Raw genomic sequence first — 14,426 nt, 5'->3', positions numbered from 1 at the left:
CTACAGCTCAACAACAAAAAGTCTACCCAACTAAATCATTGAAAAGAAATTTAAATAAGCATTTCTCCAAAGAAGGTATACAAATAGCCAATAAACACATGAAAAGATGCTCAGCATCATTAGTTATGAAGGAAATTCAAATCAAAACCACAGCGAGTTACCACTTCACACTCACTAGAATGACTATTATAAAACAACAGCTGAAAGTTAAATGTTAATGAGGATTGGAGAAATCAAAACCCTTATAAATTACTGGTGGTAATGGAAAAGGTGAAACTGCTGTAGAAAACAGTTTATTGATTCTTCAAAAAGTTAAACATAAGCTGGGCATGGTGGCACATGCTTGTAATCCCAGCATTTGGGAGGCTGAGACCGGAGGATCACGGTTCGTGGACAGCCTCAGCTACTTAGAGAGGCCCTTTGAATGAGACCCGGTTTCAAAATAAAGAATAAAAAATAGGGCAAGAGGTTTAGGTCAGAGGTCAAATATCCCTAGGTTCCATTCCCAGACCTGAAAAAAAAAAAAAAAAGTTACATAAAAACCAGGCATAGTGGCACAATCCTGTAATCCCAGTACCTGAGCTGAGAGGCTGAAACAGAAGGATCACAGGTTCAAAACCAGCTTCAGCAACTTAAACAGACACCCAGTAACCTAGTGAGATTCTGTTTCAAATAAAAAAAATAAATAAATAAAACAAGCTCGGGGAGGTAACTCAAAGGTAGAATGCCCCTGGGTTAAATTATCTGTATCCCCCCCCCCAAATAAGTTAAATATAGCTGTGTATGGTGGAACATGCCTGTAATCCCTATGATGTGGGAAGCTGAGGGAGGAGGATCACAAGTTTGAAGCTAATCTGGTCAACTTTACAGGACCTCTCAAAATAAAGGCTAGGGCTGTCACACAGTGGTAGAGCACTCCTGGGTTCGATTCCTAATACCTGGGCATGGGGGAGGTAAACAGACTTATATGATCAGTTACAGTCCCACAAATAACCTGAATCAAAAGCTGGAACTCAAACAGATTCTTGTAAACCATTGTTTATAAGAGAATTATTCATAATAGTCAAAAGGTAGAAATGACCCAGAGTCCTATCAACAGATAAAAACATAGCAAAAAGTGGCATATATATATATATATATATATATATATATATATATATATATATCAGAATATTATCCAACCATAAAAAGCAGTGGATTCTGATACATGATACCACATGAAGAAACAATAAAACATGCTAAATAAAACAAACTAGACCAAAAAAAAAGTATAATTCCATTTATATGAGGTACCCACAATAAGCAAACTTTTAGGAACAAAAAGTAAAACTAGAGGTTACCTAGGGCCTGGGAGAAGAGAAGCCTATTGGGAGTTATTGTTTAATGAGTAGAGAGTTTCTGTTTAGGATTATGAAAAAGTTCTAGAAAGAGAAAGTGATGGCACACAACATTGTGAATGTACTTAATGCCAGTGAATTGTGTGTATGTGTGTGTATAATATATATGCATATATATAGTTAAAATGGCAAATTTTGTTTTATATACTTTACAACAATAAGAATAATAACCTACTCAGTGAATACTTATCTCCCACTGCAACTAAAACCAACTTTGTTTAGATTTCCAAATTTCCAGTAAATGTACTCTGTATATGTACATACATACATGTACATAAAATAAATCTCTCTTGAATACCAGACTCTGGTATATTGTACACAACAGATATTCCAAAACGGCATTTTCAAAAGCTACAAATAAGTACAAATGCACTTTAATTTTATTGCTGTTTCAGTTATTTATGTACATCAAACATTCAACAAGTCATAACTGCTAGTATGCTAAGCATAAATGTTTATAGTCTCAGGGCTAAAAATAAACAAAGTACCTGATAGAGCATTATAGGTTCTATGTTGTATCCTAAGGTATCAGCAAAGTTCTTGGCGATGACTGTTTTTCCACAACCCTACAAATGGAAATACAATCATTCGAGAGATGAGTCAAAACAACCAAAAGTCAGGAAAGAAAAGATTGTAATGAGGCTGCCATTTTTACCTTTCCCCCAATTAAACATATGTCCTTAACCATATGAGACTGCATCATGTCCGCCAGTAGCTGCTTATGACTTAAAGTCTGTATAAAGCCATCGGATGCACTAGGTTGACTTAATGGTCTGGTCCCAGCTGGCACCTATAATTAAAGAGAGGTAAGTAAAACATGGATATGATTTTCTCAAAATATTAGTAACCTCAATCTTTAGGTTCAGATTTATTGGGTTTTAGTGCATGATTGCTCTTACTTTCTCCAGGAACTTTTTAAAAAATTATTTGATTTTAATAGATATCTAAAAACATAAAAATTGTGCACATTAATGAAGTATTTAGTATGTGATATTTCAACACATATATATATACTTTATAATACTTAAATCAAGTTAAATATATCTTCTAACACACTTAATATTTCTTTACATTGACAAATTTGAAAAGCCTTTCTCCTAGCTTCTTGAAATATACAGTATATTATCAATGTCTACAGACCCCCTACTATGCAATAGCCCACCACCAGGACTTCTTGTTCCTATCTGGCATCCACTGATTGACCTTTGCTCAGCTCTCCCTCCTTCTTACTCTCTCCAGCCTCTGGAAACCACAGTTCTACTATCAACTTCTATGAGATTAACCTTTTAGACTTTATACATGAGTGAGATTATCATCTCCTTTCATTTATTATCCTTTCTTCTTCAGTCTCCGGGGACCATGCTATGCTGAGGACTAGGACTCTGGGCTTGACCAAACATGCACAACGTGAACCCTAAGAAATTTTTAAGTTTTGAAGTCACAGTACCAAATATGCATCCAACATTCGGGAGGTGAAGACCGGAGGACTGCAGTTTGCAGACAGCCTCAGCTACTTAGCCAGGCCCTTTGCAACTCAGTGAGACCCTGTTCCAAAAATAAAAAGATGAGCCAGGTATGGTGGCTCAATTTGTAATCCCAGCATTCAGAAGGCTGAGACAGGAGAATCGCAGTTTGCGGACACCCTCAGCTACTTAATGAGGCCCTTTGTAACTCAGTGCGACACTGTTTCAAAATAATGAATAAAAAAAAAAATAGAGCTGAGGGTGTAGCTTGGAGGTAGAATGCCACTGGGTTCCATTCCCAGTAAACAAAAAAATAAAATTAAAATTAAAATACTAGGGCTGGGGGTATAGATCAGAGGTAGAATGCCCTTGGGTTCCACCTCTAGTAACACACACACACACACACACACACACACACACACACACACACACACACAGAAATCGTCCTGGTTCTCACATCCAAAGCTAGCTAGAAGGGAGAGGAGGCAGTGAAGTTAGAGAGCCATTATTATTAAAGAGGAGCAAATATTGGAGACTGATTCATACGTGATGACCCTGAACAAATAGTCCAAACTGCCCAAAGTATCCTACCGCCTTTCTACTCCTGGGTCACTGGAAAAGTCCCAAGTCACTCCTCAAGCTCCACTTCCTGTCTGAAGCACTCCCTAGGCTGTCTCCAGATTCCCAGTCTCACATATCACATTAAAACAAAATTTTATCATAAGAGTTTGCTCTGCCACAATATAACATGCACACAGTAAGCATTTTACATCCATGTCTCCTTTTTTCATATGACATGTTAGGGTTCTTAAGACCCAGAAAACAAGAGTTAGAAGAAAGGGAAGCAGGTGGGGCTCTGTGACCAATATCATTCCCCTCCTAAAAGCTGTTCAGCTGGAATAGCTCCTTATTTATTTATTTATTTATTTATTTATTTATTTATTTATTTATTTATTTGCAGTACTGGAGATGGAACCCAGGGGCATTCTACCTTTGAGCTATACCTCCAGCCCTATTTTTTATTATTTATTTTGAAAGAGGGCATCATTAAGTTGCAGAGGGCCTCACTAAGTAGCTGAGGCTGTCCACAAACCTGTGATCCTCCTGTCTCAGCCTCCCAAATGCTGGGATTACAAGCATGTGCTACCACACCTGGCTTGAACAGCTCCTTTTTTAAGTGGTTCATGTAGCCGAGAAATATTTTATTTAAAAAGAGGGTTTTTCTAGTAGGTAAAATGTGTTTGAAAACACTGTTTCTTACCAAGGAGTTACAGTATAAAATGCTTCATAAAGCCGGGTGTGGTGGCACATGCTTGTAATCCCTGTGCTTGGGAAGCTAAGACAGGAGGATCACACAGGTTCGAAGCCAGCCTCAGGTACTTAGTGAGGCTCTCAGCAACTTAGTGAAACCCTGTTTCCGAATAAAATATAAAATATATCTGGGAGTATAGCCTGGAGGTAGGAAGCCTCTGGGTTCCACCCCTGGTACCACCAAAAAAAAAAAAAAAAGCTTCATAAATCAACATTTGACTTGATTTTCTCAGCTGTAAAATTCATCTTTTTTTTTTTTTTTTTTTTTTTTTTTTGCAGTACTGGGGATGGAATCATTCTACCCCTGAGCTACAACCCCAGCCCTATTTTGTTTATTCTTCATTTTAAAACAGGGTTCTCACTAAATTGCAGATGGCTTCACTAAGTAGCTGAGGCTGTCTGTGAACCTCAATTCTGTCTCAGCCTTCCAAATGCTGGGATTATAAGCGTGCACCACTACACCCAGCGACTTCAGCTTTTTCAAGAAAAGTTGTTCCTCTGTTTATCCTGAATTTTTCCCATTTTCAAGCACACACATGACTTTTGATTAAAACAGATCCAGATTTATAGACATGGTGCTATAGGGCCAAATATAGGGGTTCATACACATAATTTAGGCCACAAAAATGGTCAGAGCAAGGTACATCTTAGAACGAATACATTTGTGATACATTACCTTAATGGTCACCTCTTTTTCCGCCACTCGGAAAGTCACACAAGCTTGAGGGACATGGTTTTCCATCATCCTCTCCACTCTTACAATCTCTTTAGGAAGCAGAGTACTTCCTGAATCTTGGAGTTCAAAGCGCTGTAATATTACAAGAAAGTCACACAATCTACTTTTGTTTTTAGTGTTAATGTTGGTTATCTGGAATATTCCATCTAATTAGAACTGAAACCATTCTAGACTACAAAAGTAAGGATTACTTTTATTAGAGAATTACTATTATTAGAGAGTTTTAAAAAATACTTGTTTTTTTAACTCTCTAATACCATTTTGCTTAAACCAGCTATTAAAGATGACAGGAAAACAGTTCCTAACATTTACTAAATAACAGGACACGGTGTTTTTATCCAGCTATAATAATGTTATTCTAAGTTGATACAGGGCGTGGTGGCGCACACTTTTACAGGAGGATTGCGCAGGTTCAAAGCCAGCCGCACTGGTTTAAGAAACCCTGTTTCCAAATAAAAAATATAAAATAGGTCTGGGAGTGTAGCCCGGAGGTAGAAGGGCTTCCAGGAACCCCAGTACCACCAAAAAAACAAACAAACAAACAAACAAAAAAAAACCCCTAAGTTGATACAGGATTGATGTTAGAGCATTTGTATTCCAGAAATGAGCATAAATACACTGAATATTGGCTGCACTGGTTATGTCCTTATAAATAACTCAAGCTAAAATATTTCTGAAGAATAAAAATAGGCTAGATTATACTTTAATAATAAAAGATCTCAAGTTGCCAAATGGATCACTATTTGGTGACATAAGAAATTTATAGGACACTTAACCATAACAGTAATTCAAGAATACAAGAGACAAAATTCTTTCAGGTTACATGCTAATAAGATGTAGAAAAAGCTTATTAACCCTGCATTTATGGGTTTTTTCCTATAAATATTTTTAATTTCAATTAAACAAACAGAGCTAACATTTTCTGATACACTTTCTTTAAGATTATATTAATTACTACTCTCCTAAGGAAGCAACCAAGCACATACACGCCTCTTGGCAGGCAATCTTCTGTCTCCCCTATCCTCAGTAGAACTAGGTCCCTTTAGAGAAATATCAAATGCATCTATTTGGCTTACTCCAAAATCTCTAGAACCTAGAATCACACCTAATTAGTGGCCAATAAAGTCTTGTTAAATGAACCAAAAATATGAAAACCCTTTTTCTTTATCCTCAGAATCAACTATATTTTCATCAATTTTTGCTTTTCCCATTGTCTCAGTAGAAAAGCCTTCTTTAAGTGTGAATAGATGAAAAGCCACTAGATGTCTTTCTTCATTTCAAATTATGATAAGTCTCTTCATTCCAGTTCTTGAATAAAATATTTATTTTTATATCATTCCAAACCAAGGTACAATGGTGCTCTGAAAATGATCTATCATGCACTCTACAAATTTCATTCCTTCTCCCTATAAAGATGCTTGTTTTTCCCATTACAAGAATTAGTTGTTTCTTTATTCTATATAGCTTGTTTTTATTATAAATATTAACCATATTAACTGTAGAAATTAGTGAATTTCACAGTGACATTTCCATACATGCATATATTGTGTTTTAATTATATCCACTCTCCCATCTGTCCTCTCTTCCTCTACCCTTCCCAATCCCTCTACATTATCTTTGAGTGGCCCACCCTCTTTTTGCTTCTGCTTATCATCAAACTTATATAGTATACAATCATCTTTCTTATTTCTAATTTACTCTTTATTTATTTTCTTGTGTGGTGGTGCTGGTGATGGAACCCAGGGACATTCAACGTCCAAGCTACACTCCCAGCCCTATTCGTTTTATTTTTATCTGGAAACGGTCTCAGTAGGTTAATGAGAATCTCACTACTTGCTTAGATTGTCCTCAAACCCACAATCCTCCAGTCTCAGCCTCCCACGTACTAGAATTACAAGAATTTGTCACCATGCTAGCCTCTAATTTATTCATATGCCCACTGATTTCTGGCTAACACTGTTCTTGATAAGTCCACAAATAATAAATTGTTTGCTAAATTTAGTAAATTCATTTTCTTCACTGAATCTTCCTTCTTGTTCTCTTGCAAGTTTCCCTTCTTCCTAACCAGTGCACACTAGGGCACTTCAGAAGGAGACCACTTGATAGATATTATTAACTGATAGAACATAGGCTGGCAGGTTCGGGGGCTGTGAGAGAAAGTGAGAAATCAAAAACGTCCATGAATTCTAGCTTAGAAAAGTAAGAAGTTAGAGATGCCATGAATTAATGTGAGAAAGTAGAAAGAGGCACACTTGGGGTGGACACTAAATAATTTCACACAGTAGAATTCTTCTGTATTTGAGGTTTCCAGGTAGACTGAGATAAAATTTATCTATATTTTAAGTAATCTCAACCAGTTGAATGATTTTTACAATAATATATATATATATATATATATATATATATATATATATATATATATGACTTGGTTTTCTCTCTCCAATCTCTCTCCTAAATTCCTGACTTGTACATGTACTTGCCCTGTTGATATTTCCATTTTGATATCTAATAGGTATCTCCAATGATACATATGTCCAACAATCAGGTCTGGATTTCTACTTCCTACCCTCCTCATATTCTCTATCTCCATCTTCATCATTCTAATTCCTCAGTCTCAAAAGCTTGAAATCATCTTTATTTCTTGCCTCAACCCTATGTCCAATCCTTCAGCAGATCATGTGGACTCTACCTTCAGAATATAATCCAAATCTAACCACTTCTTACCAATCTCACAGCTGGTCAAAACCACCATAATCTCTCAATTAAATAATTACAGCGATCTACGAATGGGTTTTCCTCTGCCTTTACTCTTTCCTACCCATCACAGTCTATTTACTTCTCAGAAAACAGAATGAGCCTGGTAAAATAATCAGTCATGTAAGACATTCCTCAAAACCTTCTCATGGCATTCCATCTCCCTCAGATGGAAGCAGAAGTCTTTCCAGTGACCTACAGAGCCCCACATGATGTGACTTCCTTTTGCCCTCTGACTTCATCTCTAACTCACCTTCCTTCACTCACTCTGCCCATTACACTTCCTCTGCTATTCCTAGGACTCCCCAGGTATGCTCTTGCTCAGGGATTTTATTTCTGTCTGAAGTGCTTTCCACCCACAGGACTTCTCTCCTTCAGATCTTTCTTCAAATGTCATCTTCTCAGTGAACACATCTATTTCTCACTCAACATATGGTACACTTTAGAGATTTACTTACTTGGTTGACTGTGGCTCTGCACTAAAAGGTAAGCTCCATGAAGACCAAAACTTTGTCTGCTTTGCTAACTGTTACATTTCCCACACAACAGTACCTGGCTAAGTATACTGAGGATAGATGCAATAAGCTCTCTTTTAAATGTATCTAGACATTTTCATTCAACAAGTTCTCTGCAACATTGGAAACTATGGCTTATAGATTTATCCTTAAAACAGTCTCTTCTGGTGCTTGATAAGAATACTGTGTTCTACTTCTGACTGCTCCTCCTCTGCCTAATTTGAAAATTCTTTCTCTACTATGCAACCCTTAAATATTGGTATTTCTAGGGTTTCCGTGGTCAGCCAGTGTTTCTGCTCTCTCTACTTGTTCCCTGGGTTCTTTCAACAATCCCCACAAATTGAACTGACATTTACCCATTAGTAGCTCCCACATATTTAGCTTTAATATCAAAATAGTTCTAGAGCCAGATCTACATTTTCAAGTCTGCTAAATAAACCCATTTGGAAATTTCAACCCCTAAAGGATCCCACTGTATGGAATTATTTAGTCTTCACCCCAAATGTGCTCCTTCTCTGCAGCTTCTTATATTAACTAATGGCATCTCTAGCTACTCACTTGTCCAAGTCAGGATTCAAGGACATTCTTGATTTCTCACTTCCTCTCAGAGCTCCCAACCCAGCCTATAATTCACCGGTTAGCAACAGCTATCATCGCATTGCTGAAACATTTCTTATATCCATTTAATTCTTATTTTTACTGACCTCTTCGGGTTTGACCAGAGCTATTCACCATTATGCTATAAAAATCATTATACAAAGATAGTTATTACAAACATTTCCTCAACAAGACCCCAAAGGCACAACAAATTAAAAGGAGAATCAATACATGGGATTGCATGAAACTGAAGAGCTTCTGTTCAGCAAAGGAAACTATCAAGAACCTCAATCGAGAGCCAACAGAATGGGAGAAGATTTTTGCCACCTACACCACCAATAGAGGACTAATATCTAGAATATACAGAGAACTCAAGAAACTCAACACTAAAAAACCAAAGCATCCAATAACAAAATTGGCAAATGAACTAAATAGACACTTCACAAAAAAAAGAAATACAAATGGCCAATAAATGCATGAAAAAATGCTCAACATCACTGGCAATCAGAGAGATGCAAATCAAAACTACCCTGAGATTTCACCTAACTCCAACTAGAATGGCAATCATTCAAAACACAAACAACAACAGATGCTGGCGAGGATGTGGAGAAGTAGGAACTCTAAGCCATTGTTGGTGGGATTGCAAATTAGTGCAACCACTATGGAAAACAGTATGGAGAATCCTCAGAAGAATGGGAACAAATCTACCATTTGATCCAGCAATACCACTTCTGGGTATCTACCCAAAAGAAAGGAAACCAAACTACCAAACTAATGCATGGGTATCTATGTTCATAGCTGCACAATTCACCATGGCCAAATTATGGAACCAGCCAAGATGTCCATCAACAGGTGAATGGATTACAAAACTGTGGGATATGTACACAATGGAATTTTACTCAGCCATTAAAAAAAAAACTCAATTACATCATTTTCAGGGAAATGGATGGAACTGGAGGACATTATGCTAAGTGAGATTAGTCAGTCACAAAAAATAAGAAATCAGATGCTTTCCCTAATATGTGAGAGTTAGGGAGAAATGGGTCATAGGAGGAACTCTTGAAAGAGGAAATCCTATAGAGAAGCAAACAAGACAACCTAAAGGAGGAGAAAGGAGGGGGAAGAGGAAAATCTCTAAAACACACAATGTACTTAAACATATTGAAGTCAATCACTAAGCCAAGCAAGGGAGGGAAGGACGGGGAGGGAATGGGATGGGAATTGGGTAGGGGTTAAATCAGCGATGAGTACATGTTTGTACACACAAGTTTTTTACCCCAATATGTTGTATGAATATAATGTATCAATAAAAATTTTAAAAGAAAAAAAATTAATAAAAGAAAAAAAACCAAAGTTATTATTGGAATGTCTAATTCCAAGCAGACTGTGAGTTCTTCAGGAATAAAGATAAGATAGTATCCATTTCTGTATTCCCAGATTTCTATATGCATATCATCACTTGCCAAAAATGAATATTCAATTGATGTTTGTTGAACTGGGTGAAAACATTAAATACAAGATCCTTCAAAGTTTCTCAGTAAAACTTTGATTCAGATTATGTTATCAATGAACGAGTGGTAGCACATCCCTCCTAAATCACCAAGGGAACTTACTAATTTAACCATTGTTATAATGGAGTCCTACTGAAGTAGGACTGAGAGCCAAGACATGTGAGAAAAACCCAGATGTACTGTGACAGAGTATACCATTCTCAAAGTGTGGCAGATTCAGAATGAGAGTATTTTCTTTAAGACAGCCTTAACTAAAAGCTAGAAATCATTTCATAACTATTCAAGTATGTTTTTTGAGCATGAACATCACATGATAAGCACCATATGGACATTGAAAAGCATTCTAGTCAATTTTGTAGCTAATTCAGAACAAAGAAAGGTGTTCAAAATTTTATCCAATTGCATTTTCAGTGCCTAAGCATTTTTCCTTGAAAATGCAGTCTAATTAAGTGATAACACTAAAATTTAAATGAACATCAAACTCAAATACAACTACTCATTAACTTCTATGACAATCTAGAAGAGAAAATGATTGCTTATAAAAGTTACTGGGTATGTCTAGATATATATACACAAACATACACATACACACACAAATTCTTGACTTGCTCTACTATAATAGCTATTTCTATTTCTAAATAAGATATTTTTTCAAATTCAACAAACTTCCTTGGTTTTCATCTTTCTTATCAAAGTTATTTTAGGATATATAATGTGCTATTATAATAGCTATTTCTATTCCTTAATGAACATTCTCCTCTAAATTCAACAAAGATCCTTAATTTTCAACTCACTTATCACAATTATTTGGGGATATATAATGTTCATCTTATGAACATTAGATTAAGACACTGCTTTGAAAAAAAAAGTAACTTAGAATAACAAACAGGCCACAAATCACAGAGTAGTATATCAATGAGTAGACTGTTCCATTCTTTTGTTTTTTTTGATAATGGGGATTGAACAAGGGGCACTCTACCACCAAGTCACATCCCCAGATGTATCTTTTGAGAAAGGGTCTCACCAAGTTGCTGAGGCTGATCCTGAACTTAAGATCCTCTTGCTTGACTCCTTCAATTAGCTACGGTTACAGGAGCATGTCACCACATTTGGCAGGTCCCATTTTTTTATATTTAGTAACTATATTAGTACTCTTCTGTGTATACTTATGTATTCATCAGTGGGTAACAATCTTACCAAAAGAAAGTAATTCAATAGGTTCAGACACATTAAAACTGCAATAAGTTGGGGGAGAAAGCCCACCAAGTGCTATGTGCATGTATGCGGCTATCACTATAATTTACATTATATGATGTAATGTAATGTATATAATGTACCAACAGAAGTAAAATAAATACACACACACAAACACATATATGTATGTATGTATACACACACACACACACACACACACATTAACTAGCACTTCAGAAAACTAAGATGTGGTACTTTTTTCTCTTATTAAATAATTCCAATCCCTTTTATCTTTTTAAAAAATCTCTACATTAAGACTGTGCCAAATGTATACCATTTTCAATATGTTCCACTTATATATGTCTACACAAGTGCTTTATCCCATTATGATGTATGAATACAATGCACCAATAAAAAACTTTTTTAAAAAATCTCTAAAATTACAATTGAAATCATATTCCTCTTAATTATGAAGGTTAAAATAAAGAGCAAACAAAAGGAAATAATACTGCTTTCTTCAGAAAATTCAACCTTTTTAAAGTATTTTCTATAATTTTATAAAATTTATACAAGTAGTTTTAAAATTAGAGACTATATATCAAAGTGGTGTCTGTGAAAAGATAAAGACCTTTGTCTTAGACACTGAATATCTTCTCTCACTTATGTAGAAAAAAACTTCTTTATGCTTGCCACTCTGATTGGGGTTAGATGGAATTTCAGTGTAGTTTAGATTTGCATCTCCCTGATTGCTAATGATGTTGACCATTTTCATGTATCTGTTGGCCATTTTTATCTCCTCTTTTGTGAAGTGTCTATTTATTTCAGTTGCCCATTTCTTGACTGCGTTATTTGTTTTGAGAAGGGACATATGTTTTCTCTAATACACATTGGGATACCAGAGGGACTCCAGATGACGGAGGAGAAACCTCAGCGAAGCCAGGAAGGAAGGGTAGGGGAGAAAAAAGGCTGAGGTTATGGAAATGTGACATGAGACCATGTGTCTACATGTAAATATAACATTGTTAACCTGGACACTCAGTACTGGGAGGAAGGGAAATGGGGAGGCAGTGGGGACACCAAGTACTGTGTGAATATAAGCCATGGTCAACAGGATCTACATTATGATGTGAGACTCTAGTGCACCAATAAAAAAAATCTATATAAAAATAAAAAATCACACATTACTTCACTTTATCAGAACTTCCGGTGAGATTTTCTTCCTCCCTGTGTGTTCCCTTGTCCCCGAGGCACAGGCATTGTGCTGAGGATGCTGGGGAAGCTCATCTGGAATTGAGGAAGCCTTGGATCTTGAACCCAGATGCTCTGCTTCTCAGACCAATGCCAGCTCAGACGCTGATTGCATCAAAGATTAAGTCCCAGTTATCTTTTCTCCAGTCCCTAGAATAAACCTTAAAGTGAACTACATACATAATCAGAAGATGGTAATTTCCTGACTCCTGATGCTATAACTAAATCTTCCCATTTTCAAATGGTTCTTAGTATCCTCTCTCTCTCTCTCTCTCTCTCTCTCTCTCTCTCTCTCTCTCTCTCTCACACACACACACACACACACACACACACACCCTAGATCCTTTCTTCTCTTTCAGCAGTGACTGCTATTGCACTACTTCTGTTCTATGCTGTCTCTTCTACTTTTCCTTTGACCATTTAACTCCTTGCTTCTTGAAGTTTTGGTATGAACCTTTGAGATTATGTTCATATCTAAACTCCTTATTATCCAGGAGAGATAGCTTTTTATTTTATTATTATGTTTATTTTTATTCATCATTGAAATATTATTTCCTTAGTTTCTTTGGGTAGCTAATCTAATGAAAAAATATCTCGCTAAAGCAAACAGAATCTACTGTACCATTTTTGAGTTTTCACTATTACTAGTTACATACAGGGCGCTTCTATCTTCCCAAAGACTACATGCCATGTGCGAAAGGTGCCAAATCCTGGCCTCTAGATAATGAAGGTTCTTTACAAGTAGTCAAGACAGCCTAGGACACTTCCGGGAAGATGGCGACCAAGAAAAGCGGGGCTTAAGAGCCCCGCTAACAACAAATCTCCATTACCACAAAATCAGCGCCTTTCATAGCCAGAAATCACCATCACCAGAGGGAAAAAAAAAAAAATCACCAGGCTCCAGAAGGAAAGCAGACTGAGAACAGAGCCACAGAGGAGATCCTCAAGCCCGAGGATGCGGCAGCAGCGCCATACTTCCGGCGGCACCGGCGTATTCACGGGACGGCTACAGCAAGCCGAGGTGAGCCACTGCGGAACAGCCAGGCGGGATTTCTCTGCGCAGAGATCACCTAAAGCTCCCAGTGGCCAAGCTCAGCACACGCTGCAGGGATTCAGAGTGGAAATCAAAACCAAGAAGAAAAACTACAGCCCCACAGCTGAGGGCGTAGCAGCGGTGCCATATTGCCACCAGCGGCAGCAGCAGCGAATTCATCGAATTCAGTACAGCTACATCTGCGTACTCAAGAACAGTGAGTCAAATTGCGGGCCACAGAGGAGAAATCCCAGTACTGTACTCCCTAGGACTTGACCCAGTGGGAGAGAGGCAGTGGCAGAGATATCACACCATAGGAGAACGTGCAACCTGGCACCCCCCACAGTCTAAAGCAGCCTCTATAGACTCTCTGGGTCGGAGACTCTGTGATACAACCCAGTAAAGGAGTAGTGGGGTCTGAGATACTACTGACTCGAGATCCAGAACACCTTAAGTGAAGTCATAGTGACCCAAGGGAAGAACCCAGAGAAGGCACAAACATCCAAAATCATGGGAAAGAGGAATAATACTGGAGCAATGAATGCACACAACCACACAACATCAGAACCCGATAAAACAGAAAATCAGAGATTTCTAGAAGATCAAATCAGGAAAATAACTGTAGAAATAATAGAGGTGCTTCGAAAAGAACTCAGAGAGAGCCAAA

At 37.2% G+C, this 14,426-nt stretch overlaps 1 protein-coding gene across 1 annotated transcript in view; it reads right to left on the bottom strand.

Annotated features, from left to right (window-relative positions):
- Nucleotides 1–14,426, bottom strand: part of VWA8 (von Willebrand factor A domain containing 8) — a gene marked incomplete at both ends in the record, with an annotated part of 383,297 nt that overhangs the window by 296,192 nt on the left and 72,679 nt on the right. The window contains 3 exons of the mRNA XM_080688771.1: nt 1,886–1,963; nt 2,053–2,187; nt 4,848–4,979. Of these exons, the coding sequence (XP_080544897.1) occupies nt 1,886–1,963; nt 2,053–2,187; nt 4,848–4,979 (345 nt within the window). The remainder of the gene's footprint in view (nt 1–1,885; nt 1,964–2,052; nt 2,188–4,847; nt 4,980–14,426) is intronic.

The sequence above is a fragment of the Muscardinus avellanarius genome (genome assembly GCF_963383645.1).
Source record: "Muscardinus avellanarius genome assembly, chromosome: 2".
NCBI lineage: Eukaryota > Metazoa > Chordata > Mammalia > Rodentia > Gliridae > Muscardinus > Muscardinus avellanarius.
Note: the sequence above shows the minus strand (reverse complement) of the source record. Positions and strands in the feature narration are given on the sequence as shown.